This window comes from Urocampus carinirostris, chromosome 4, assembly GCF_059441175.1.
Source record: "Urocampus carinirostris isolate Australia breed hairy pipefish chromosome 4, RoL_Ucar_1.0, whole genome shotgun sequence".
Classification (NCBI taxonomy): Eukaryota; Metazoa; Chordata; class Actinopteri; order Syngnathiformes; family Syngnathidae; genus Urocampus; species Urocampus carinirostris.
In genome coordinates, this window is record NC_142352.1 from 32,608,321 (window position 1) to 32,635,497 (window position 27,177).

At 39.1% G+C, this 27,177-nt stretch overlaps 1 protein-coding gene across 2 annotated transcripts in view; it reads left to right on the forward strand.

Annotated features, from left to right (window-relative positions):
* Positions 1-2,209: 2,209 nt before the first annotated feature.
* The window catches only part of LOC148367348 (fibronectin-like), a 62,927-nt gene continuing 37,959 nt past the window's right edge, over positions 2,210-27,177 (forward strand). For both annotated transcript variants that reach the window (XM_088334218.1, XM_088334219.1), the window contains exons 1-14: positions 2,210-2,462; positions 8,549-8,674; positions 8,760-8,897; positions 12,838-12,969; positions 15,561-15,698; positions 18,034-18,180; positions 18,256-18,438; positions 21,368-21,550; positions 21,730-21,906; positions 22,614-22,769; positions 22,854-22,982; positions 25,749-25,892; positions 26,201-26,322; positions 26,893-27,061. In XM_088334218.1, the coding sequence (XP_088190344.1) occupies positions 2,321-2,462; positions 8,549-8,674; positions 8,760-8,897; positions 12,838-12,969; positions 15,561-15,698; positions 18,034-18,180; positions 18,256-18,438; positions 21,368-21,550; positions 21,730-21,906; positions 22,614-22,769; positions 22,854-22,982; positions 25,749-25,892; positions 26,201-26,322; positions 26,893-27,061 (2,086 nt within the window). In that variant the 5' untranslated portion in view covers positions 2,210-2,320. The remainder of the gene's footprint in view (positions 2,463-8,548; positions 8,675-8,759; positions 8,898-12,837; positions 12,970-15,560; positions 15,699-18,033; positions 18,181-18,255; positions 18,439-21,367; positions 21,551-21,729; positions 21,907-22,613; positions 22,770-22,853; positions 22,983-25,748; positions 25,893-26,200; positions 26,323-26,892; positions 27,062-27,177) is intronic.

A 27,177-nucleotide genomic window follows, 5' to 3' on the forward strand; every position in this document is an offset into this window, starting at 1 on the left:
AGGGAGAGATATAGATAGAGAGGGAGAGAGAAAGAAAGGAGAGAAATATAGAAAAGGGTACGAGAGAAAGAAATAGAGGGTAAGAAAGATACAGAGAAAGTAATTTCTATCTATCTATCTATCTATCTATCTATCTATCTATCTATCTATCTATCTATCTATCTATCTATCTATCTATCTATCTATCTATCTATCTATCTATCTATCTATCTATCTATCTATCTAGAGAGCGAGAGAGAGAAAGAGAATGAGAAAGAGAAATAGAGGTAAAACAGAGAAAGAGCAATATAGAATGAAAGAGAGGGATGAAAAGAGAAAACAAGAAAGTGAAAGACAGAGAAAAAGTAAGAGAGAGAGAAAGAGAAGAGGGGAGAGGGAGGGAGAGAGAAAAATAGACGAAAATAAAATAAAGAAAGAGGGGGAGTGACAAGGTACAACCAAGACAGAGAGAAAGAGCGCAAACAGAGAGAAAAAGAGATAATAAGAGAGACAAAAATTACAGATGGTAGAGAAAGAGAGAGAGAGAGAGAGAGAGAGATTGGGAGGAGGGGGGTTGTTAGAAAGGGAGAAAGATACAATTAAAGCGTCTTTTTATTGGCACCTGGCTTTAGCAAATCAAGGGGACATACTTCAACTTGCAGCTTCAATCCCTTGGCTGGCCTGATCCAGCCCCAGGCTGCATGTTTGACACCCCTGCATTAAACTGAATGCAGCATTCGGTGAAAATAAGATCGACCCCCCTACTATATATATATCTATATATATATATATATATATATATACTAGTCATACCTCTTCACATGAGTCGAATTTTTCCTCAGATCGTGGTCATATCTAGCTATCGAGCTAATCTCCCCAAAAGAAAATGACTGCAAACCAATTAATTTGTTCCTGGCCTCCCAAAACCCATCCATGTAAAACCTAACGCTATAAAACACATCTTCAAGATCACTAAAAACTCATTCCAATAGAAATTCAACATGAAAAGTACAACAGGCTATTTAGATAGATATCAAAATATCAAACACTTCCCTTAAGGCAGGCATGCCCAATGTCCGAGTGCTAGTTACGGCCCGTGAGCAACTTTTCACTGGCCTGCGGCCTCTGTCATAAAATTAATAATTTGTGGCTTGCCAGTAAACAAAAAAAACAAAACAAAAAAAAATTCATGGGAATAGTCCTTTGGCCAAACACCCTCGCCTTTCTATAAGAATTGGCGACTGTTAATAGAAAAAGGATAGTTGACTGTGAGGGCCGCCACTTCCAGGACAACATGAACTCCGAAACAACAAAGAATGATATCAAGAGTCACTGTCAGGCGTCACATGCCGACTACAAAATGACGACTGGAAATGAAAGCTGTGAAAATGTGAAGCAACTGGAAGCTGTTGTCATGGTTGCCATGGCTCCCAATTGGCCTCGCCCGTGTGTGTCACGGTTGCCATGGTGCCCAATTGGCCCTTGTGGTGCCAGCTGCGGCTCGTTGAGAGATTGATTTTCTGCTTATATAACGCTCAGCGCTCTCTTGCTTCAGTGTCAGCCCGTCAAACGAACTTCTGCCCCACAAGACGTGGGTTCTGACTGGGTCCTGTTTTCCTGTGATATCTCCAGTCCGGAATTGTTCCCGTTTTTTTTTTTGTCCGGTTTAATTTCGGGTTCCAGTTTTGTTTCAGTCTGTTTTGCCTGTTGGTTAGTTTCTCCAGTTTTGGTTCCCGTCTAGTTTCTCCTGTTCATTTTCGTTACCCTGATTGGTGATCGGTCCCGTCTTTCCACGCCAGACCGGCTGCCTAACGTGCTTGACTCTAACCCATTTCCTGTAAAATAAAGGCTTGTGTGAGAACGTCACGCAATTGGGTCCTGTATCTTTTCTGGTTATGACAGCTGTTTCAGCACCACAGCAGCGCTTTTTCCTCAGACCCTTGCGGGTCAAACTTTTCACAGTTATTTTTTTTCAAACTGTTCCAAATAACGCCATGCTGAATACTCGGCCCTCACACATTTTAGCTAACCAAATCTGCCTTAAGCTGTAGGAAAACTGCAAAAACACAATCTTTCGACTAAAATATTTCCGTGCTTCTGCATTGGAGTTGTTTTTTTTTCCTGTGCGTGCGTGTTTTCTCGCAAAGGGAGTTTCAACATCCCCCCTCCCACTCCCCCCTTCTGGTTTTCCACCCAGAGTTTAAAAGGTCCGCGCTTCGGTCTCCTCAGCCTTGCGCATCGGCAACACGCCAGTGGGAACATCAACACCCACTAAACAATTCCATCATCTTTAACGAAGGGAAATTTCTTTCTTTTGCTGGTTTTTCTTGTTGCGCCTAAAATGTTTGGGGTCCCACTCACGAGGGTCCTGGTGGCTGTGTGCGTCTGCAGCGCGGTGGTGCGTGGCGTGCCCAAGAATAAGCGGCAGAGTGCTCAGTATCAAGTGTATCCCGATTTCCACGACACGGAGGCGATCACTTCAGGTGTGTGCGTGACATTTTCATTCCGGCTCCTGTTGTCGGTTCCAAATGCATACCTGTCAACCTGTATGTTTTTGCCGTACAAAGTTTATTCTGCATTTTAAGACGTGTACCTCGTACGAGAAAATCTGTACGGAAAAACGCAAATTTGTCAATTATGGCTACCATCCAGTATACACCGACTATCACGAAACGGCAAATCAATCACGTCAAACGAGTTCGAGTTGTGTAGTGAAAGGAAGTCCGTCTCTTTTTAGAGAACCGGCTTTTTCGGCACTTGCTTTGATGCATTATATTACGAATTATTATTTTGTATAAAGAAGTTAAGAAAAAAAGGAAGTAGAAAAGGAGAAAATTAGTCTTGTGGTTATCCCTTTAATCAGTATATTACCAACAATAATTTAATGCAGAAAATGAATTCATAATTTGAATAGGAAAATGTATTATTCTATTTAATTAAATTTGCATGTATTTTTTTCTTCTACAGTGAACGTCCAAGTTACTTCATTTTTGAACTTTTTTTTAATAATAAACCTCATTCATGTCGAGCAACTCAGTATCTCACAACAAAATGTTCATTAACAATATTTATGCTATAACGGAACACATGTACATACAACTGGTTAAACTACATGAACAAACATGTTTGAAAAAAAAAAATATGGTGTAAGATTATTTTGTATTTTGTAAGGGAAAATACAAAAGTTTGTAAGGGCATGGAGCCGTGGAGGTTGACAATTATGCAAATGGGTTAGTAAGGATCGATCCAAATAGTGATATTATTTGATAATTAAGACTGTTTTCGTCATGAACATAAAAAGCCAATGAGATTTTCTCTGCAACTCAAAAAACAGAATAATCGTCTCTCGTATCGGATCAATTTTCCCGTTTCAACTATCACTATAATAATGTTGTGCCTTGTAAGATGATACAAACAATATAACTTTCAAATTCGATCCAATTGTGCTTTCACTGTTTGCACTACTGGTTTTATTTTGAAAATATTGCACAATGAAAGGTACCGTATTTTTCCGACTACAGACACACCTTCAAAAATACCCCATATTCAAGGCTCATTAACCTATAAAACCAGACTAAAACAAAAGCTAAAAACGGATTTCATAGAACATAAATATTAGGGAATCGGATTTCACAATTAAAAGAAATTGATTCATTCATAAATGGTCTCTTTAAGTAATAGTTAACATTTTCGGAATATATTTCTGGCCTACTAGATTATAATGTACTCTTTCGAATCTATGGTAAATTTTGGGTACTTGGTATCAATTAAGATCCGATACCAATTTTTTTTTTGCTATGAATTATGGAACCCATCCCCCTCAGTTACTCTATGACAGGGGTGTCAAACTCATTTTAACACGGGGGCCACACGATAAAACAAACATTCTCTCGGGGGCCGGACTAGTAGATTAGAGAGAAAGAGTAAAGGGGAAGGTGTGAGAGAGAGAGAGAGAGAGAGAGAGAGAGAGAGAAGGGGAAAGCGAGAGAGGAAAGCGTGAGAGAAATAAAAGCGAGAGAACGAGAGAGAGTGAAAAGCTGGAGCGAAAGAGCAAAAAGTGTGAGAGAGAGAGAGAGAGAGAGAGAACAAAAAGCGAGAGAGATAGCGAAAGCAAAAAGCAAGAGAGATAGCAATAGCAAGAGAGAGAGAAAAGCGAGAGCGAAAGAGAGAGAAAAGCGATAGCGAAAGAGAGAGAGAAAGCGCTCACAAGAGAGAGAGAAAGCAAAAAGCGAGAGAGAGATCAAAAAATGAGAGAGATTGAAAATCGAGAAAAAGCGAAAAGTGAGAGAGAGAGAGAAAGAAAGCGAGAGGAAGAGAGAGAGAGAGAGAGAGAGAGAGAAAAGTGAAAAGCAAGCAAGAGAGCAAGAGAGAGAAGCAAGAGAGCAAGAGAGAGAAGCAAGAGAAAGAGAGAGAGAGAGAGAAAAAAATGCAAGCACAGCATCTTTGTGAGAGACAGCTGGCTTTGCCCAACATCAAGCGGACATATTTTAACTTGCAGCTCGTTTTTCTCTTGCGCTTCCCTCAGCTTGTCTCGCGGGCCGGATTCAATTCCCTTGCGGGCCTGATTCGGCCCGTGGGCCGCCAGTTTGACACCCCTGCTCTATGATTACGAGAAAAACAGCATCAAAAATGTTATGCTCTAAAAATATTTTCATATTTCATTAAATATCTGCATTTCAAACTTTAACAGTATAAATAGATAAATAAATATCTCTATTGTTACCATTTCAGAACAAAACCAAAGACAGTCAAATCTAGAAAAGCAGCAATATTAGAAAAATACAATACAACAATGTCAACAAGTGAACTAAAATACCTTCTAATGCACAATATTTGGAACGTAATACAAATAATCCGTCAATTGTCTCTCATTGGCCGTAGTGACAACGGATTTACAGGTTTTTGTTAACATTTTTCTTTGCAGCCTGTTGCTCTCTGCATGTGTGAGCTTTTTCCATGTGCTTATGTAAATGTGTGGTGTTCACAGGCATACCACTCTACCAAACACATTACACTTGGGATTGTCGTTTTCTGGAGTTGAAAAAAAAAGTCCACACTGCGCTGCACTTGTTTGCCTCTGTCATTTTTAGCTTCTGCTAAGGGACGGGGCATAGATTAAAGGATGCAGCAGCAGGCCAGGTAGTGCTAAAAGTGTGCCTGTCAGTCACTACTCAGGCATAAACTTAGAGATTGGCCAAAGGGGTGTAGTGAAAGATATAAAGGCTTCCCTATCTACATAGAGAAACAGCGCTTTTAGGAAGAGAAACGCAGTACCGGTCCTAGGACAAAAGTATCGATCCGAGTACTCGCTTAGTATCGATAATATCGATATCTGGATCAATCCACCCATCCTTAATTACAATAACCCATAATATATTACAATATTCGATTGCTTTGCTGAACTGCTACTGGTATATAACAATATTTGTTGTCACCAACAAAACGTATCAACACAAAACAAGTCTTGGTGAGAGATATTTATTAGATGAAATCTCTATATTTTTTTCTACTGTCTGACATTCATGGTCAGAGCTATACACTACAACAAGAGGTGAGCTAAAACTACTTATGGTGGAAGTAGTAATGTCCTGAGGTATACTTGGGGGCCTACTAGCACAGCATAGTTGCTAACTGTGGTGAAGAAATTAAACTAATCCAATTATACTAACGTTTAAGAATCGAAAATCTGAAAATCTGATCAATTCTGAAATGAAGGGAAGGAGTTTTATATAATTTCTTATTTCATTTTTGATTTTGATTTTTTTCTATTTTTGATCACCAGGGATACAAAAGTAAAATGATTTTGGCTTATTCAATAATAATACAGCATCCAAAGTGAGAATATAATAAGAAAGACAGAAAGATAGAAAGGAAGAAAGATAGAAACAAGTGAAAACAAAGAAAAAAAGAGAAAAAAACATATAAGGAAAAAAAACAAAGAACGACAGAAACAAGGGGGAAATAAAGAAAGAAAGAAAAACAAAGAAAGAAATAAGAAAGAAAGAAAGAAAGAAAGAAAGAAAAAATGGATAAAAGAACGATAAAAAGAAAAAGAGGAAAAATAAAGAAAAATGGGAAAAAATAAATAAAGAAAGAAAAACAAACAAGCAAACAAACAAACAAAGAACAAAATAAAAAATGGGAAAATTAATAAATAAAGAAAGAAAAACAAACAAACAAAGAAAAACAAAGAAAGAAAGAAAGAAAGAAAAAAGGGAAAAAAATTAAGAAAGAAAGAAAGAAAGAAAGAAACGACAAACAAATCTAATACAAAGACAACAACAACAAATGAGTTGTTGGAGTTTTGAATCACCCAGACTTGTCCTGATTATGACTCTATTGTCACAAGTTCCGCGTGCAATTTAAACAGGTCAGTCATATATTTCAATGTTAAATATAAAAGGGACTTGGTGCAAAATTTAGCACCCAGGGTTGGGTCGGGTTACTTTAACTGGATTACTTTCAATTACTTTTGGATTACTCCAATACCAAATATGCTCATAAAAGAAAAAAGAAACTAAATATGAATAAAATGATGACTCACAACACGTGGTAAGCTTTCTCTCCTGGCTTTGATCTCTTTGATCTCCGGCAAAACTAACATAAAATGCGACAGAAACAAGATGAAAATAAATCCAAACAGCTTGCCAACATCATTTTTGCCATTCCATGTATTCCGTTACTCCCCAAGCCTGCACAAAATGTAGTCATTTTATTCATATTTATTTTCTTTTGTCTTTTATTAGCATATTTGGTATTGGAGTAATCCAAAAGTAAATGAAAGTAATCCAGTTAAAGTAACCCTACCCAACCCCGTTAGCACCTCCTAGAGGTAATAAATAATTCATTTGTTAAAAAAAACTGTATGATTTAATTACTAAGCAAAAAGGCATTAACTACCATATAATTGTTCATTTGTAAAACTACTCATATTTGACATAACATGAGAATCACATAAAGTGAGCTAACATTAATGTCTGCCACCTTGCTGCTACGGGTACCCCAAAAAAACAGAAGGAGGAAAAAATAAATGTGGTTTAGTCACTTACAGTAACCGTAGTTTAGATTTTCCTTTTGTTTTTCAGCACTTTGTTTTTTTGTTTCACTACACAATACAGCGACATCTAGTGGTCAAACATAACACGCCGTCCCTGTAAAAAGAATTAAAAATGACTTATTTGCACAGAATGCTTGAATTAATAAAACTTTCTTCAAATCAGGGTGTCAAACTCGGGGGCCTTCTCTCTGGGGCTGGACTAGTATATTGGAAAGAAAGAAAGAGAAAAAAGAACTGAGAGAAAGGAGGAGAGAAAAAAAGGGGGGAGAGATAAAAAGAGAGAAAGAAAGCTAGAGAGAGAGAGAAATAAAGAAAGAAATAGGGGAAAAGGGAGAAAGCGAGAGGTAGAAAGAGAGAGAGGTAGAAAGAGAGCAAGAGAGTGAGAGAGAGAGAGCGAGAGAGAGAGAGAGGGGAAGAGAGAGAGAAAAATAAAGAGAGAAAGAGAGAGAAATAGGGACGGAAAGAATGGAAGCGAGAGAGAGAGAAAGGAGGGAAAGAGATAAATACAGAGCGATAGAAATAAAAAGAGAGACAGAGAAAGAGAAAAAAGAAAAAGAGAGAAGAAAAAGAAAAGAGAGAGAGTGAGAGACAAGAGACAGAAAGATAGAGAGAGAAATGTAAAGAGAGGAAGACAAAGAGAGAGAAATAAAGAGAAAAAGAAGAAAAAGAGAGAGAAAAGGAATAAGAAAGCAAGAAAAAGAGAAAATGAGAAAGACAAAGAGAAAGAAAAAGAGAGAAGGGGGAGAAATAGAGGAGAGAGAGAGAGAGAGAGAGAGAAAGAGAGGAAGAGAGAGAGAAAGAGGGGAAGAGAGAGAGAGAAAGAGGGAAAGAGAGAAAGAGAGGAAGAGAGAGAGAAAGAAATAAAGAAAGAGAGAGAAATAGGGACGGAAATAGTGGGAAAGAAAGAGTGGAAGAGAGAGAGAGAGAGAGAGAGAGAGGGAGAGAAATGAGGGAAAGAGATAAATATAGAGAGATAGAAATAGAAAGCGTGACAGAGAAAGAGAAAAGAAAGAAAGAGAGAAGAAAACAAAAAGAGAGAAAGATAGAGAGAGAAGAGGGAAAGAGAGAAAGAAATAGAAATAACGAGAAAAATAAGAAAGTGAGAGAGAAGAAGAAAATAAAGCAAGATAAAGAGAAAATGAGAAAGACAAAGAGAAAGAAAAAAGCGAGCAGGGGAAGAAAAAGAGAAGAGAGAGAGAGAGACAAATGAGAGTGAGAGAGTGAGAGAAAGGCTGAGAGAGAGAGTGAGAAAGAAAGATAGAGAAAGAGAGAGAAAATGAAAGAACTAAAGATAGCAGGGATAATCAGAAAGAGAAAGAGTGATAAATAGAAAGACCGAGAGAGAGAAAGAAAAAGAAAGGAGAACACAAGAGAGACAGAGAGGGTGAGAACAAGAGAAAAAAGAGTGAGAGCGATAAAAGAAGATAGAAATAAAGTTACAGCCTTAAATAGGTTTTGGGATGTGTTTGGGATATTTCCAATCAGTCTGACATCGGTTCTGTGCTGTATTAGGGGGCTGCGAGGAAAACGGACGCTCCTTCCGAGTCAACGAACAGTGGGAGAAACCCTACCGGGGAAGCACACTCCTATGCACCTGCAACGGAGCTCAAGGCATCAAATGCAAAACCAAGCCCGAAGGTCACTCGCACTTTCAAATTTCTTGAAAAACTCTTCACACACTCTCAGTTTTCTACTATTTTGACTTTGTATTTTTTTTTTGCAGTGGAGGAGTCTTGTTTCGATAAGTACAACGATCGGACATATCGGGTTGGCGAAACCTACGAGAGACCCAAGGACGGAATGATGTGGGACTGCACTTGCATCGGCTCGGGTCGCGGCAAGATCAGCTGCACCATTGCTAGTGAGTCGACACAGATTATCAGGAGAGCTTGTTGTAGAAGTCAGTCATACTCACTCTCACGTATAATAGTATACTCTCACTCGTGCACAACTATACTCACACAGACGCACCACTGTACTCTCTCCCACCTACTGCTTTAATTTCACACAAACACTACTATGATCTCTCACACACTACTATACTCTCACACACACCAACTATTATACTGCTACACCCCCACACACACTACCATAGACTCACCCACGCTATTATACCTTCTCATACACACTACTATACTCTCACACACACCATCTATTATACTGATACTCCCCCCCACACACCACTATAATACCGTTTCACACATGCACAACTATACTCACACAGACACTGTACTACCATGCATAAACACAGCTATACTCTCTCTATACAACTATACTAATACAGACGCACCACTGTACTCTCTCCCACCTACTGCTTTACTTTCATACAAATACTACTGTACTCTCCTCCAAATACTGCTGTACTGTACTTTCATACAAACACTACTATGCTCTCTCACGTACTACTATTCTTCCTCACGCATACTAATCTACTGACACACACAACTATAGACTCACCCACACTATTATACCTTCTCACACACACTACTATACTCTCTCACACACACCAACTATTATAGTGATAGTACACCACACACACCACGATCATGCCTTCTCACACGTGCACAACTATACTCACACAGACACTGTCATACCATGCATAAACACAGCTATACTCTCTCTCACATATTGCTTTACTTTCATCCAAACATGACTATACTCTCTTCCAAATACTGCTATACTTTCATACAAACACTACTATGCTCTCTCACATACTAATATACTGACACACACCTCTATAGACTCACCCACACTATTATACCTTCTCACACACACTACTATACTCTCTCACACACCAACTCTTATACTGATACTCCCCCACACACACCACGATAATACCTGCTCACAAGTGCACAACTATACTCACACAGACACTGTACTACCATGCATAAACACAGCTATACTCTCTCACATACTGATTTACTTTCATACAAACACTACTATGATCTCTCACGCACAAACTATTATACTAATACTCCCACACACACAGCACGATGGACTAACTGACACTAGTATACCTTCTCACACATGCACTATACTCATACAGACACAGCCATACAATGCACAAACACTACTACACACTCTTTCGCATACTGCTTTACTTTTATGCAAACACTACTATGCTCTCTCAGACACGACTATTCTTTCACAAACATACTATTATACTGCTACTCCCCCACCCACAGCACTATAGACTCACCCACACTATTATATCTTATCACACATGCACAACTATACTCATACAGACACAGTCATACCATGCAAAAACACGACTATACTCTGGCACATACTGCTATATTTTCACTCAAACAATACCATGCTCTCTCGCATACTACAATTCTCTTACATAGTACCATACTATTATACTGATACTCCTCCACACACACTACTATAGACTCACCCACGCTATTATACCTTCTCACACACACTACTATACTACTATTCACCCTTGCACACACTATTATACTCTCTCGCACACACTATTCTTTCTCACACACTATCAAAATTGAATTACTATGGAGGATTTTGCCTAGTGTAATGATCACCTCAACTTTCAGTATTGTTTTGAGTACTTTTTGAGTACCAATTCAATGCACACTGATCCGTGTATATATTTTGACACCGTTCGACGTCATACTCGAGTTGCCCCCGGTATAGAAGTATAAAGTATTCAGTGACAGCATAGTATTGTGTGTATGAGTGTGTATAGTAATGTGCGGGAGAGAGTATAGTAGTGTGTGTATGAAAGTATAGTGGTATGACGAGAGAGTATTGTACTATGTGTGTGAAAGTATACTAACGGTCAATGTTCCCTCTAAGCTGCGTGTGTGCGCAATTGCGCACTACCCAGAGCTTTTCCGCGCACAAGAAAATCGAGCCAGCTCACAAAAATCAGGGTTCGAAATTGCTAATTAAGCAGCGAATTAAGTCAAAGTTACGGTGCATGGAGGTAAAAATACAAGGGTTCCCCTGACGTTGTGTTCTAAATGCGGTATTTGGAAGTCGAGTGGAAGTAGAACGAAGTTGAGTTAGTAGAGTTTGTCGGGAACCGGCTTCTTCGGCTCGGCTCACTAAAAGGAACCGGCTCTTTCGGGTCCCAAACGGCTCTTCATGTGTTTTTTGCTTCTTTAATCCCTACACGACCAATTATAATGTAAAATTGTGCACAAAATGACTTAAAGGAAGGGGGGGAAATATAACAAAAAAAGAAAAAAATACCAAAATGAAAAAGTAGTGAAAAGCTGAGAAAAAAAGAAACAAAAGGATGAGAAAAAAGAAGGAAAAATTCAGAAAAAAACAGAAAAAAAGAAAAGAAAGAAACAAAGGTAAACAAGTAAATAGAGAACAAAAAGAAAATAGTAACAGCTAGGAAAAAATAAACAATGAGTTTTAAAAAAAAAAAGTATTTCAAAAAAGGAGAAAAAACAAGGAAAAAGAGCAAAATAATTTCAAATAATTTCCAATTATATCAAATCAATCTTGTTGCCAACATTGTACTTTCACTAAAAAAAATGTGATTAAATACAGTTGTGTATCGTACTACTAATGATTTAGTTGCCACACTTGGGATTGCTGTTGCTCACTGTTGTTTCAAGCATTGCCCACCGACTTTGTGTGAAAGCTCAGACCCGAGAAAGATTAGAGGGAACATTGTTAACGTGAATGAGTAGTGTTTTTCCATGGGTATTATGTATGTATGAGAGTATAGTCGTACATGTGTGAGAGTATGATGTTATATGTGAGAGCAAGTTTGAGATACTTCGCAAACAGACACTCAAAGATTATGCTGGAGAGTGAGAAAAGAGAGAATAGAGAATAGAGACTGGAGAAGACATCTTCAAATCTTGAAGGATTTTTATATTTAATTAGATAAAGGAAATTTATACAGCGTTTGTACACCTTTTACATGGCCGAATTCAAGCACTTTTTAAGGACTTTGAGAGCCAATTTTTCAATTTCTCCAGTACCATTAAAAGAAGAAATCTGGTGTGAGCCACACATATAGCTGCAATTTATATATGATATTTTTATTTTTGCATGTGAATTTATCAAGACATATAATTCATAGACCTTGAGTAAATTGTGAATATATTTGTGGATCTGCAATAATACACATTTCGTAGTGATGGTTGAGGTGTAGCATGCATGCACCCGTCCACTTGGGCGCTATCCGTACAGTTCATGGGACAATGTCATACAAACTAATGTGAACTGCCGTTAATCACAATGGAAGAAGAAATAGAATGGCAAAGCGAAGCCACCAGAGAGCAGTGTCTGTGTCCTTTTAAAGCAGACTTGTTGTCAATTTCATGCATTTACAAGAATTTCACTCAAAATTCAAGCACTATTCCATTCTTGAAAACACAATATTAAACATATACATTTTTGAGGATTTCAAACACCCGTACGAACCCTGTTCATATTTTATTTTAGTTTCTTTATTGGTCTATTTCTCTCTCTATTCCTACAATTAACCTATACTGTTGTCATTCATTCAGCCTATTTTGCACTACCGCATATTGCACTAATACGATCCCAAAACTGTATGTAACATCCTACATGCCCACATTTCTTGTGTAAATATTGCGTATATTATAACCTTGGTCTTCTTTGTTCCTTTATACAGTATTGTGTAAATTATAACCTTATCTTTGTTCATTTATCTTCTTTGTTTTCTTTTATCCTCACTGTAAAATGTGACACTGGAGTGCCACGTCCAATTTCGTTGTCACAATGTGTTCAACCCATTTTGTAAGAATGACAATAAAGGTATATTCTATTCTAATTTATTCTATTCATAGATCGTTGCCACGAAGGCGGTCGGTCTTACAAAATCGGGGATACCTGGCAGCGGCCTCACGATACCGCCGACTACATGCTGGAGTGTGTTTGTCTCGGAAATGGAAAAGGAGAGTGGACCTGCAAGCCCGTGGGTGGGTATCCTAACCTCTTTTCAAGCGACGCGTTTTCACGGGTTGGACTGGCCAGCTTGCCGAATTACTAAACTCAAAGACCAATTTGTGTTTTCTATTGTAAATACGTAACAGGTCAATCAAACGTAGAAAATGTGATTGACTGCGTTTCCTGGAAAACTTGATGATTTGTATTTTGGCCTGAATATACTAAAACCTTTTCTGTACCACGGACAACGGTGGGTGATTTAATCCGACCTGCTATATACACTTCTGAGAATGCCCTAAAAAGGAAGTCTTTAGATCGTTTTTATCAAAATATTATGATTTTTTTTTAAAAATAAATACAAACCAAATGCTCCCTCCGGTCGCTAGAGAGCAGCATTGATTTTGTATAGCGTGGTGAATCGGTTCAGGTGTAAAGCTGCATTCTCTCAACTATTTAAAAAAACCAGTTAACCATTCAATGCCAAACATGAAAATCTTGTTCCCATTGTTTGTGAATAAATAGGTTTGGAAAAGACCCCTTCATTCATGATTAAAACATGTAGGGTATGTTACCAATGAATGATAAAGCATAATATTGAAAACCAAGCTGGAAATTTGGAGTTGACATTCTTTTACTAATCCGGCCTGCTTGAGAACAGAAAGTCTGGATTTGGCCCCAGAGCCAAACTGAGTTTAACATCCGTGTGTTATGTGGTCTCTATGAGGTGTTCTTGGGTTAAGGATCCATGCATCCTCCGACTCCGTTTCCTAAAGTTTATCCATAGAGGCAAGTTTGTTTACGTTCCTGCGTAATGTAGTGGACCGTTCTCAATGCTGATTGGCTATAAGCGCACACGTTTGGCTTGATTCATTCTTAACTGTGTTTCGGGTAGGCTGGAATCCTTGTTTCCAACATGACAGCTGCACCAGCCTACAGGCAACTGGGCTGGCCCATGCGAACCACACTGATTTGAACTCGAACGAGTTAAAGCCCTGGTTCAAGATTAGTCCAAAATATAGCATTGTGAGTAAAATAACAATAGGTTAAGTCATGTTTATTTGTATAGCCCTTAATCACAAAAAGTCTCACACATTTGCACAGACTGTCATTACTCCATGCCCTGATCTGAAACCTAAATGAGAACAAGGAGAAACTCAAAACCTTTAGCATGAGGAAAATGAAGAGACTTTGAGAAGCGATCACACATGAGGTTATCCCTCTTCCAAGATGACCAGGCTGCAATAGCTGTTGACAGGGCATCAACAGCCAATGGCATCATCAGCAGGAAATATATGTAATAACACAGTCGAGTTGACAGCATCCTGTCCCAAAACCTAAACCTATACACCAAGTTGTAGATGATGGAGTACATCAGGTCCAAGTGCTGGTGATGCATGCACCGTGCAGTAACCAGGCTCTACGTTTTCCCTCAAGGATACAAGAGTATGAGATCAACATGCCTCACAAGCTTGAGCCTAGATTTAAACACTTCAACCGATGTTGCAGATTGGGTCTCAAAGGCCAGAACATTCCACGGCACCCAAATGGAGAACCCTCTTCAACCTTGTTAAGAAATAAATGATATAATGTACCGTTTACCAAATTGTTCAAATTAGTTATATGACTCCATTAACCAAACAAAACTTGCATTTACCTAATTCTGCGCGCTCGTTTCTTGATGGGAAAATACGGACAACAGACCGGCATTTCCACACGGGGGCAGATTTAATTTCTTAAACAATTTAACTAAGTAAACTCCATCAAATTAGTCGAATTAGTGTCGCTTGAGTCTCCGTCAAGCCTCCTCTCTCGATCTTCCTCCATCTTCTGCCTTTATCCCTCTGCCTACGTTTTTTTCCGCGAACTGGTGTGTCGGCTCCTCCAAAGGGAAAACCCCCACGTGGCCCCACCATCTCGGAGAAGAGCGTGCCAATGTCTGAACAAAACTCATAACAGCAGAGCGCTTATCAAAACAACTTCTCCAAACAACTTCTCCAAACAATGCCTGCCGTTCTGCGTCACAGTTCTCTTATCAAAATTTCCCAGCCAAAACATTCCGAATTTGGATCAGCGTGACCTGTCATTGGACTTCAGCCTACCGAGTGAAAATCTTCATTGCACTCGATAAATGTAACTTGTATTAAATCGTATAAAATCCTTTATAGTAAAATGTATAAAATCCTTCAACCTGCAAATTTCTTCTTGGCTCTTGGAATCACTAGTATGCCAGTGTTTTCTGAGAGAAGGCTACGGGCAGGAAAATTGGGTATTTTAAATCAGAAAGATATGAGGGATCAAGTCTGTGCATGATCTTGTATACCACCAACAGAACCTTAAAATCACATCTAAAGCTAACAGGGAGCCAATGCAGGTCAGCTAAGATCGGGGTAATGTGATCAAACTCTCTTGTCCTAGCATTTTACACCAAACCTTTGATGTTAGACAGCGAGAGACCTGAGAGTAACTTGTTTCTCTTCCCTGCGGCCCGGAATCAAACTACCGGTACTCAAGGCCCGGTACCGGTCAGCAGCTCGGTGGTTTCCAACCACTCTACTGAAACATTGATTTAAACGCGTATCCGTGCTTATATGTTTTCTGTCCTTTTTTTTTTTTTTTAACCAAGCTGAGCGTTGCTACGACAACAATGCCGCATCATCTTACGTGGTGGGGGAGACCTGGGAGAAACCATACCAAGGTTGGATGATGCTGGACTGCACTTGTTTGGGCGAAGGAAATGGCCGCATTACCTGCACTTCAAGGAGTAAGCGAGAACACACAAATATTTTTGTTCAAACGTTTCCCTCATACAGTAAAATTGAAAGATGCACTAAACACTTTGTTTTTGTTCCTTTGATAATTATAATTTACCAGGCACAACAACATTTTTTTGTTTTTTTCCTATGGACAAAAAAATTAAATAGCTTTCATCCATCCATTATCTGCACCGTTTATCCTCAGTAGGGTCGCGGGGGTGCTGGAGCCCATCCCAGCTATCTTCAGACAGTGGGCAGGAGGCACCCTGAACTGGTTTTAAATAGCTTTTATATTAAAATGACCAATTCTATCTTCAAAAAACAACAATTTACATTGTAAAGATATTTTTTACCCAGTTGGCAGAACATAGTACTAATTGTTTTAATAAGTTTTCCTATTTTTCCTGTAGAATAGGAAAATGACATGCTATTTTTTCTCGTTTTAATTCTTTCCTAGATTTCAGTGTCATTGTTTTTATAAATTTTAATAATTAGAAGTAAACAAAATTAAAAATAAATGAATCTGCCGTATCAGAGAGAATTAATTTTATTTCATTATGTTTTTAAAATAAGTAGAATAGGCGAAGTTTTTTGTCGCTTGTTATTTAGGGAATAACTGTTTTTTCTAAATTTGTCATAATTTATTGTTTTCTTTCACATAGACCTACCTGTCTATTTTATACTTTTTCCCGTATTCATACTTTTATTTAAAGTTTATTTTAAATCATATACAATGTATATATATATATATATATATATATATATATATATATATATATATATATATGTATATTAGTTTTAAAACGTGATTTTTTTGTGAGACTGATCTTGTCTTGCCCATTTCGGCTCGAATCCGAATCGCGTTACTATCAGTACAGTAAGAACTAAAAGAGATGCTCAAAGAATTGTTTGTGTCATTTGGTGAATAAATATCCTCTGTTTTTATTCCACATAATTTGATTTGCTGTGAGTAAATAGGTGCCACATTGTTTTTGTGAGGTTCTTTATCGCCTAATAAGGGTAGTTGCGATTGGCTGGGATTGACAGGTATGATTTTATGTTAAAATGTCTTTAATTCTTTCCTTGTGGAATAATACTATTTTTTTTCTAGAGAAGAACAACGAATGTTGATTGGAGTTTTTTCCGTAAGGCAGCAAGATGTTTGGGAAATTCAAAAATTGATTTGTGTCTTTAGACATTAAACTGATTCACTGCTTTTAAAGTGAATGATTAAGTGTTATTTTATTTACATGATGCGGATTGGTGCAAAAAAAAAAATAGTTGGCGGACTGCAAATGGCCCTCTGGCCATAGTTTGGACCTCTCTGCTCACACTCTGCCAAACCGTCCTACATTGGGCTTATCTGACAGCAGCAAGCAAGAAAAATCAGCAACACTGAATCTGAGAATTGCATACCTGTCAAGCTCCAGGGCTCCATGCCCTTACAGTTTCATTTTCCCTTACAAAATACAAAATAATTTTCAAACGTTTTTATTTATGTAGTTTAACAAGTTATATTGTACATGTGTTTCCTTATATCATATATATTGTTAATGAACATTTTGTTGTGAGATACCGAGTTGCTCGATATGAATGAGGTGTATTATAAAAAAATTCAAAAATGAAGTCGCTTGGACGTTCACTGCAGAAGGAAAAAAATACATGCAAATATAATAAAGTAGCATAATACATTTTCTTATTCAAATTATGAATTCATTTTCTGCATTAAATTATTGTCGGTAATATACTGATTAAAGGGATCACCACAAACCTGTCTTTTTTCATTTTCTCCTTTTATAATTTTTTTCTTAACTTCTTTATACAAAATAATAATTCGTAAAATAATGCATCAAAGCAAGTGAATCGTTTTAGAGCCGGCTCTCTTTAATGAGTTGAGCCGAAAAAGCCGGTTCTCTAGAAAGAGACGGACTTCCTTTCACTACACAACTACCACATGAAATCCGATGTTTTTTAAGTCCACGTGTATTTCAAATTCACCCAATCTGTTGTTTTCAGATCAGAATGACTTGCGAACTCGTTTGACTTGCTTGATTTGCTGTTTCGTGATAGTCAGCGTATACCGGATGGTACCCATAATTGACAAATTAGCGTTTTTCCGTACAGATTTTCTTGTACACGTCTTAATATGCATAATAAACGTACTTTGTACGGTAAAGACATACAGGTTCACAGGTATGGAATTGTTGTGAACAGAACTTTTAGTGATGATATAAAACGAAGGTTGCCGTGTGTACATACACACCGTAGTCAACAAACACTATCCAAGGTACTTACCGCGTTAAAAGGCACAACGGAAGGTCCTGACCCGTCCTTTTGCAACAGATCGCTGCAATGACCAGGACACCAGAACTTCTTACCGCATTGGAGACGCGTGGTCCAAAAATGACGCCAACGGGCACTCTTTGCAATGCTTGTGTTTGGGAAACGGTCGAGGAGAGTGGAAGTGCGAGCGCCACAACGCAGGCCAAGGTGAGAAGGGGAATAAAATGAGCAGACACTCTTCTCTTGCTCCCACGGATCTTCAGACAGGATGATCTTTGACAGGCTCCGGTTCGGTGGTGGTGACCCCCATCCATCCTCAGCTGGTGCTGGAGCCTTCCGCCGAAGGAACTTGCCGTGCCGACTCTGGAGCCACCTACTACGACGGGCAGCGCTGGATCCGAAGCCAGGGAAACCAGCAGATGCTCTGTACTTGTCTGGGCAATGGAGTCAGCTGTCAGGAGTGGGGTCAGTATTTGTTGATTTTCTATCCAGCCGTTGAACAAGCGCCAGTTAGCTAGCCCACCTTCTATAAGCCAGGGACCTCATTTTAGCTCGAGGTCCAAACCGTAGAAAACATTCTCTCGGGGGAAGAACTTGTACATTAGAGAAAAAGACAGAGAGAAAGAAATGAGAGAAACAAAGAAGACAAGGAGGGAGGGACAGAGAAAGAAAGAGTGAATGAGAGAAATAAAGACAAAGAGAGAGAGAAAGAAAGAGAACTAAAGAGCTAGAGAGAAAAAGGGTTTGGAGAGCAAAAGAGACAGGGAGAACAAAAAAAGAGACAGATGAGAGAGAAAGAAGAGAGAGAGATAATAAGAGAGAAAGAAAGAGCATTAAAAGAGGGAAATATAGAAAAAGAGAGAGGTTGCTAGAAAGATAGAGAGAGAGGGGAAGAGGGAGAGAGAGAGAGAGAAATTAAGAGAGAAAGGACAAAAAGAAACAAAAAGAGAAAGACAGATAAATAAAGGAGAGAGAGAGAAAGAGAGAGGGACAAAAATACAAAAAAAAGAGAAAAAGAGAGGAGAACAAAACAGAGGCAGACAGAGAAAGATAATTAAAAGACACAGAGAGAAGGGGATAAAAATAAGAGAAAGACCAAAGTGAAACAAAAAGAGGGAGAACGTAGGATAGAGAAAGAGAATAAGAGACAAGGAGAAAAAGACAAAGAGAGAGAGGAAGAGAAGAGAACAAAAGAGAGACAGAGAGATGAAGAGACAGAGAGTGTGTGAGAAACAGAGAAAAAGTATGAAAGAAGGAAAAAGAGAGAGAGCAAGAGAGACAGAGAGGGGGAAAGAGAAAGCATGGGAGAAAGACAGAGAAAAAGAGGGAGAAGGAGCGGGAATGAAAGAAATACAACTACAGCGACTTTGTGAGAGGTGCCTGGCTTTGGCAACATCAAGTGGACAGATTTCAACCAGCAGCTTGTTTATTTCTTGTGCTTTTCTCATGGATTCAATCCCTTGGCAGGCCTGGTCTGGCTTCGGCCTGCGTGTTTGACATCCCTGCTGTAAGCGCTCGAGAGATGTAAAAAATAGTCATCTCCGATTGAGTAAAATCACTTGAGAGTTCACCTCTAGAGATCGCATCTCTTTAATCCCATGTATAGCATCTCCTTTTTTGCACAATAGTACAACAAAATTGGAGGGCTTCTCCTTTCAGTGTAAGAAAGCAATGTAGATAGCGGCTGGCTAGCTGCACACTGACATCTGGGATCCTTGGGTTGAACCAGTCACCAATTGAACTATTTCCCAGTAGGCCAGGTCTGCAGCCACGCTATAGCTTTTTCTTTCGCCGCCGCCTTAGTCTCTTCCCGGACCCGATAACAAAACATGGAGCACCCAGAGGTGATCAGCATTTCTTTGAGCTATTCTGACTATTTATCAGAGTCTGCTTTAATTGACGAATTTATTTTCAATGGAACTAAAATAGCAGCTGTTGCTGATCTTAGCAGTATGTTTTGGTGGACACAATGACTCGTGCCACCGCCCCGCTGTTTGTTTGACAGCATACACCAGCCTATCACAGTTGCGCACACTGACAGTCATGCTCACGCAATGCACACACACACACGGAAAGCCCTCCCCAACCTGCCACCGTGATAGTATTTGCTGTGTGCTGTGTGTTGCAGAACACACATTTGATATCAATAAAAATAAACACAATTCAATTGAAAAGTATCGAAGCTGCCAAAAAGTCAACCGCGATGCAGCAAGGGAATACTGTAACCAAATCTCAGCTGCAGTTGACTCAAGAGTCCACTTTTTAAATGCATTTTTCTTATTTTATCTATTAGATTTTACAGCACATGATGTGGAAATGGGAGTTAGCTAATAAGTCATTACACTAATCAAATTCAATAGAGACATCATATTTTAACAATGCTGTTACTTTACACTGGCTAACTAACCTTCTTTTCTAGCTGCTAACATTATTATTATCATTATCATTATTATTATTATTATTAAAAACTGTGAGTGGGATGAAGCAAATTGAATGAATGAATGAAAACTTTGTTCGAACATCAAATAAAAACAGATTAAAAACAATAACTCAACAACAAAATAACGTTACATAATATGTTCGAAAAGGGGTAATAAGAAGCAAATGCTTATGTTACCTACCCCTTCATCTTCCCCACCAAATATACCAATGATATAACAACAATTGTAATGATATTAATAATAACAGTTTTGATATAAAAATAGCAACAGTAACACAAAGTCAACTAGACGCACTATTCCCAATCTCCCGCACCACTCATACCCCACCCCCTCATGTCTGTATTCCACCAGGAATGTTCCTTTGTATCTAAACCTGAACAAGTGAATAGTTGGACACCGTTTGATCTGGTCTTGCAATCCGTTCCAAAGCTTGACTCCACACACAGACACACACATACTTTTCCTAGTAGTTCTCACCTTTGGGATTATGAATTCATTACAGCCCCTTAAATTATAATTTCCCTCTTTCCGAATAAATAATTTACGGATGTTTTCTGGCACTATGTTTTTGTTGACCTTATATAGCAGTTGTGCAGGGAAAAAAGTATTAAATCATCTAATTTTAATAATTTGGACTGCAGGAATAAAATATTAGTATGATTTCGATATCCTACCGTGTGTATGGTTCTAATTGCACGTTTTTGGAGGATAAAAAGGGGCTGTAGGGAACTTTTGTAATTATTGCCCCAGACCTCTACACATTATGTTAAGTATGGCAGAACTAGAGAACAATATAATAATTACAACGCATTATAGTTTAAAATGAATTTGACTTTATTAATTATTGAAATGCTTTTAGATCCTTTAGTTCGTACGTGTCTGATTATAAATTATATCATGGAGTTAGTTAAATGCCTCAATTAACAGCAATTTGACCATCTTGATTTGTGCAGAGGCCCGTAACCAGGTGTACAGCGGGAACTCCAACGGCGAGCCGTGCATATTCCCTTTTGTGTTCATGGGGAAGACCTACTACTCCTGCACCACTGATGGACGCACAGATGGCCAACTCTGGTGTTCAACCACCTCAGACTATGAGCGAGACCAGCAATACTCATACTGTAATGAGAAGAATGGTGAGAAAAGAAGGAGATGCCATTCGCATTCATGTTTTGACTAATTTTGTGATGTTTTAGCTCTTAATGGTGTGTGCAATTGAGTAACACAAATGGTTTTCATTTTATCCTGATGCTACGTGGGATGTACTTGGTCCTGGACAAATATGACTGTCTGAATGTTTCCTCCACGTTACCAGCCATGGTGGCCACACGAGGAGGCACCTCCAATGGCGCCCTTTGTCACTTCCCATACCTGTACGGTGGACGCAACTACACCGACTGCACATCTGACGGAAGGCGCGATAGCATGAAATGGTGCGGGACCACCTACAACTACGATGCCGATCAGCATTTTGGATTCTGCCCTATGGCTGGTGAGTGTGTGACATAATTCAATCCCAATGTTGACTGTAGAATAGTAGAGCCCAGAGGCTTTTTTAGTCAGGAAATTTTAAGAATCAACATGAAATAAAGGCGATAACAGAATGTCCAGTTGACAGCTTCCTGCCCCAAAATCTTGACAAATTCAGCAGTTTCTCGATAATGGCGTTCATCATTCCTAAATGCTGGAACAATGGTTTGCAATGCATGCACTGTAAAATAACCAGACTTATCTTTATCCCTCAAGGACAAAAATATGTGTATGAGGTCAAAATCACTCATAAGCTAATGAAGTTTGTCCTAAGCCTAGATTTAAACACTTCCACTAAGGTTGCCGAGTGAATCTCAGAGGGCAGAGCATTGCACAGCACCGGGGCTCAAATGGAGAACGCTCTGAACCTGCAGATTTCATCTTGGCTCTTGGAATCACTACTAGACCAGCATATTCCGGGCGAAGGCTCCGGCAGGAACATAGAGACAAAATAAATCAGAGAGATATGAGGGGGCAATTCTGTCTAAAATTTACCAACAGAAAATTAAAATCACGTCTTAAAATGACAGGGAGCCAGTGCAGGGAAGTTGAAATTGGGTTGATTGCTTAATGGCACTGGAAAGATCAGAACACAAACAGAAACAATCAATACCCACAGGCGTGCGTGCATACGAACCGTTAGTCCTTATTTGTTGGCCTCTCCCGCAGCCCACGAAGAGGTTTGCACAACAAACGACGGCGTCATGTATCGTGTCGGTGACAAATGGGACAAACGGCACGACGTCATGGGCCACATGATGGAGTGCACTTGTCTCGGAAACGGTCGCGGGGAGTGGAGCTGCATCGCTTACTCGCAGCTACGGGGTGAGTACAGTGAGACATCGTGAAGACCGCAAGATGTATCATTTGTCAACAGGGTGTGTTATTCTCTTGACGTTGCCACTCCAGATCAGTGTATCGTGGAGGGCTTGACCTATGATGTCAACCAGGAGTTCTCTAAGCGCCATGATGAGGGCTATATGATGAACTGTACTTGCTATGGACAGGGACGTGGACGCTGGAAGTGCGATGCTATCGGTAAGTTTGTAGCTTTGGCGGAAGTCATGATGTACAGTGCCTTACAAAAGTATTGTCCCCCAAAAACTTTTTACCAATGCTAACACCTTTATGTTGTTAGTTTTAAACCATATCACTGTAGATTTTGCTTTATGTAGCTCTGTGCGAGCATTAATATCAAAATGGAACAAGCATAAAACCAATGCAAACCTACCAAAACCTGGCCATCCATAAAAACTTTCAGCCCAATCAAGGAGTAAACAAACCAGAGAAGCAACGAGACGCCCATGATCACATTGGATTACCTGGAGGTATCCACAGCTGAGGTGGGCCAATTTGTGAATAAGACAACTGTTAGTCGTAGTCTTATCTCTATTAAGGAAGAGTGGCAAGAAGAAAGCCCTTTCCGAAAGAATACCATAAAAAGGCCCGTTTGGCATTTTCAAGAAGCCACCTGGGAGACACAGATAACTTGTGGAACAGGGTGCTCTGGTCTGTTGAGACAAAAATTGAACCTTTTGGGCTGAATGTAAGGCGTTATGTTTGGCCTAAGGGTAGCACTGCACATCACCCTAAAAACACCATCCCCAGTGTCAAACATGGTGGTGGCAGCATCATGCCCTGGGGTTTCTTTTCTTCAGCTGGGACTGGAAAGAACGTTAGAATTGACAGGGAAGATGTATGGAACCAAATACAGGGCAAAAAAAATCTGTTGGAGTCTGCAAGGGACCTAAAATGGGGCACAGGTTCACCTTTCAACAAGACAATAACCCTAAACATAAAGCAAAATCTACAATTTAATGATGTAAAACAAACATTATATAGGTTTTAGAATGGTCAAGCCAAAGTCCAGACCTCAATCCTGTAGAGCATTTATCGAAAGATCTGAAAAATGCTGTGCATAAACAATTACCATCAAACCTTAAGGAAATTAAGCCATTTTGTAAAGAAGGATGGGCAAATATTTACGTTTAAGGATGCGGAAAATATAAAGACATACCCTAAAAGACTTGTGGCTGTGATCGCAGCAAAAGGAGGTTGTGCAATGTATTAAGTCAAAGTGGGGAAATATATTTGTAACACCTACTTTTCAATTTTTTTCGTTATCACAATATAAGTGTTTATTTTGGGTTTATTTTCACAGTTGTGTCTTACATGATGTTGATTCTTGGAAAATCTTTTGAGTTTTGCAAGTGTCAAGCCTGAAATATGTCCATAAGTCAAACAGTTCTTTGGAAGGGTCAATACTTTTGCAAGGAAATGTAAGTCCGGAGTTAGGCATTTAAAGGCAAAGTAAATGTTTTCTAAATTTGATATACCATAGTAAAAAGTGTGGTTTTAATTTTGTGATGAAACAAGTTGCATTTTTGCTCCGTTAAATAAACATCGTCCCCCAGGAACAAAGCATTTTTGGGTTATGGGCAGTGGGTAACTTAGCTAACTAGCTAGCTAGCAAAACCCTCAGAGTCTGTTGTGATTTGGAAATCGCAAACCCTTTAAATGGCTTGCACACTGATATACACAAATTGAAGAGGATCTAAACAGTTTACTGTGTTAGCTCAACACTATAGGAAACACAATTTACCCTTGGGGAAAAAATAACAATTGTCATTATTTTAACAGGTTTCCTTTAAAAACATGTTTTTACCAGGGTTATTGCATGCACTTCAAAAATGCTTCATAATTCACAAATTATTTTGCTCATTTTAAGGATCATTATTATTACTTAAAAATATTTTCACTGAAATTATTCAAATACTGTTTAAAATGTACAAAATCATCTGTTCTGGTAAATAGCATAGTTTTCTTACAAAAACAAAAAAGTAATAACTAGATTTTTTTAAATGATCTGACATTTATCAAATGAGACAAGTTAGCTCCCTTTTCCTGATAGATTTTTTTAAAAATATATTAAGATAAAAATAATACATAAAATGGTCGAAATTCTCTGGTAGTGGGACAAGATTATTATCCCCCCTTGTGTGTGGTGAATGTACTTGTGGTATCTGTGATTGCAATTGGTATCAGTGACTATTCAAGAGTTATATACTTGTTCTGAGCTTGGGTTTAGAAAATACTGATATTAAACATCATCGGTAGTTATTCATGTTTTAGCATTGCATTTTAAATGTATTGGATGTATTTACAACCATTTTTAAAATACCTTGTGAGCCGAGAAATTTGCATTTATTTTACATAGCATGAGCTTCACCTACAGGCAGCTGACATAATTGTCTGACATCTTGTTGCTACGGGGACCCCAAAAACAAAATTGATTAAAAAAAATCTTGAGGAAAAGTGGTGCAGGTTAAGTTTCTGTAGTTTTTATTCTTCTTTGTGCATTTTTTTACTCGTTTTAGTTGCACTACACAATACAGTGACGTCTAGTGGTCAAATACTACATACTGTCCCTTTAAGTAATACAGGCATACCAGTTGACTAAAAGTCAAAATCAGGTCACTCAGGTTGAAGTTTAATGCACGAATAGATTTTCTCAAAATCATGCCGTTTAGGAAAAAAATGCTTTCTAAAACAAATGTCAAACACAACCGATGTTGTTTAACAAGAGACAACAAACGTGAGTGTGTAGATGAATTAAATATTCACATTAGGGTCAAATTAGCCATTTTCCAATAATATCATGTTTTGTTAATTTACAAGGTTTCAGAATCGAACGCTGTGCAAATCTGTCGGATTTGGCGTTTCTCATGCAATAGTGAGAATGTTTTCTTCCAGGTCAAATTGATGCCATGTTTTTGACTGGCTAATTCTTGTCTCCGATGACAGATCAGTGTCAGGAGCCACAGACAAGGGCGTTTTATCAAATCGGAGAGTCATGGGACAAAGCCATCCATGGCATTCACTATCGCTGTTATTGCTACGGCAACGGCATTGGAGAAATGAGGTGTGAACCGCAGCAGAACTACCAAGGTGGGCAACTGTTATGCATTGAGAACATATCCCACTCGACATGATAAACCATACACCATCCCTGAGTCGGAGACAAAAAAAAAAGCTTGCGCAATACATGCCAACAAGACAGATTAATAGTGGCGAGCATAGAACTCAGGTGTTATGTCACAATGTGAGAAAATTTGTGAGCCGGTTCTACAGTTGTGCCACAGAAGCCACCTTTCACTCACCCCAAGCCACAGCCACTATAACACTGTCATGTTAACGTACTGGACGTCGCCTCCAGCTTCTTCTTTCACTCATCGAGTCCGACTGCAACTTTCCAGGCGGCCACAGGCCGGTCCAGGTCATCATCACTGAGGCGGGCAAGCAGCCGGACTCGCACCCTATCCAGTGGAACCCCCCCTCGTCTGTTCAGATCACGCAGTACATCCTCAAATGGAAGATTGTGAGTCTCGATTAAAATCTTTCTGACCCTTAGGGATAGACATACAGACAGACAGACAGACAGACCGACAGACCGACAGACCGACAGACCGACAGACAGACAGACAGACAGACGGACAGACGGACAGATAAATCAAGACAGGGCAAGACAGGACAGATAAGACAGATAAGACAGACAACACAGATAAGACAAAACAAGTTAGAACAAGATAGGGCAGGATAGGATAAGATAAAACAGGACAAGACAGGACAAGACAGGACAAGACAGGACAAGACAGGACAAGACAGGACAAGACAGGACAAGACAAGACAAGACAAGACCAGGCTGATAAAACAAGACAGTACAAGAGAGGGCAAGATAGGATAAGCTAAGACAGGTAAGACAAGACGGATAAGACAAGGAGGATAAGACTAGACTGACAAGACAGGATAGCACAGGACAAGACAAACAAGACGGACAATATAAATTAGGCGAGACCGATAAAACGAGATAAGACGAGTCAGACAGACAGAAAGAAAGACATATGAAAACCAGTGGTTGTCATTCATCTTATCTGTTTGTTGTTTTTAGAAAAATTCCCGTAGCCCCTGGAGGGAGGTGGTGGTTCCCGGTCACCTTAATTCCTACACCATCTCCGGCCTGCGTCCGGGTGTCACCTATGAGGGTCAGCTGATCAGCATTTTGCAATACGGAGGGCGTGAGGTCACGCGTTTCGATTTCACCACCACTCATGGAACTTGTGAGTGCACCTTACAACCTTACAAATATTATTTTGATATCACACTACAAAAGTATGTTTTTAATTATGCCTCTCACAATTTATTTCCAACAGTCCTGTAATTCGGCTGCATAACA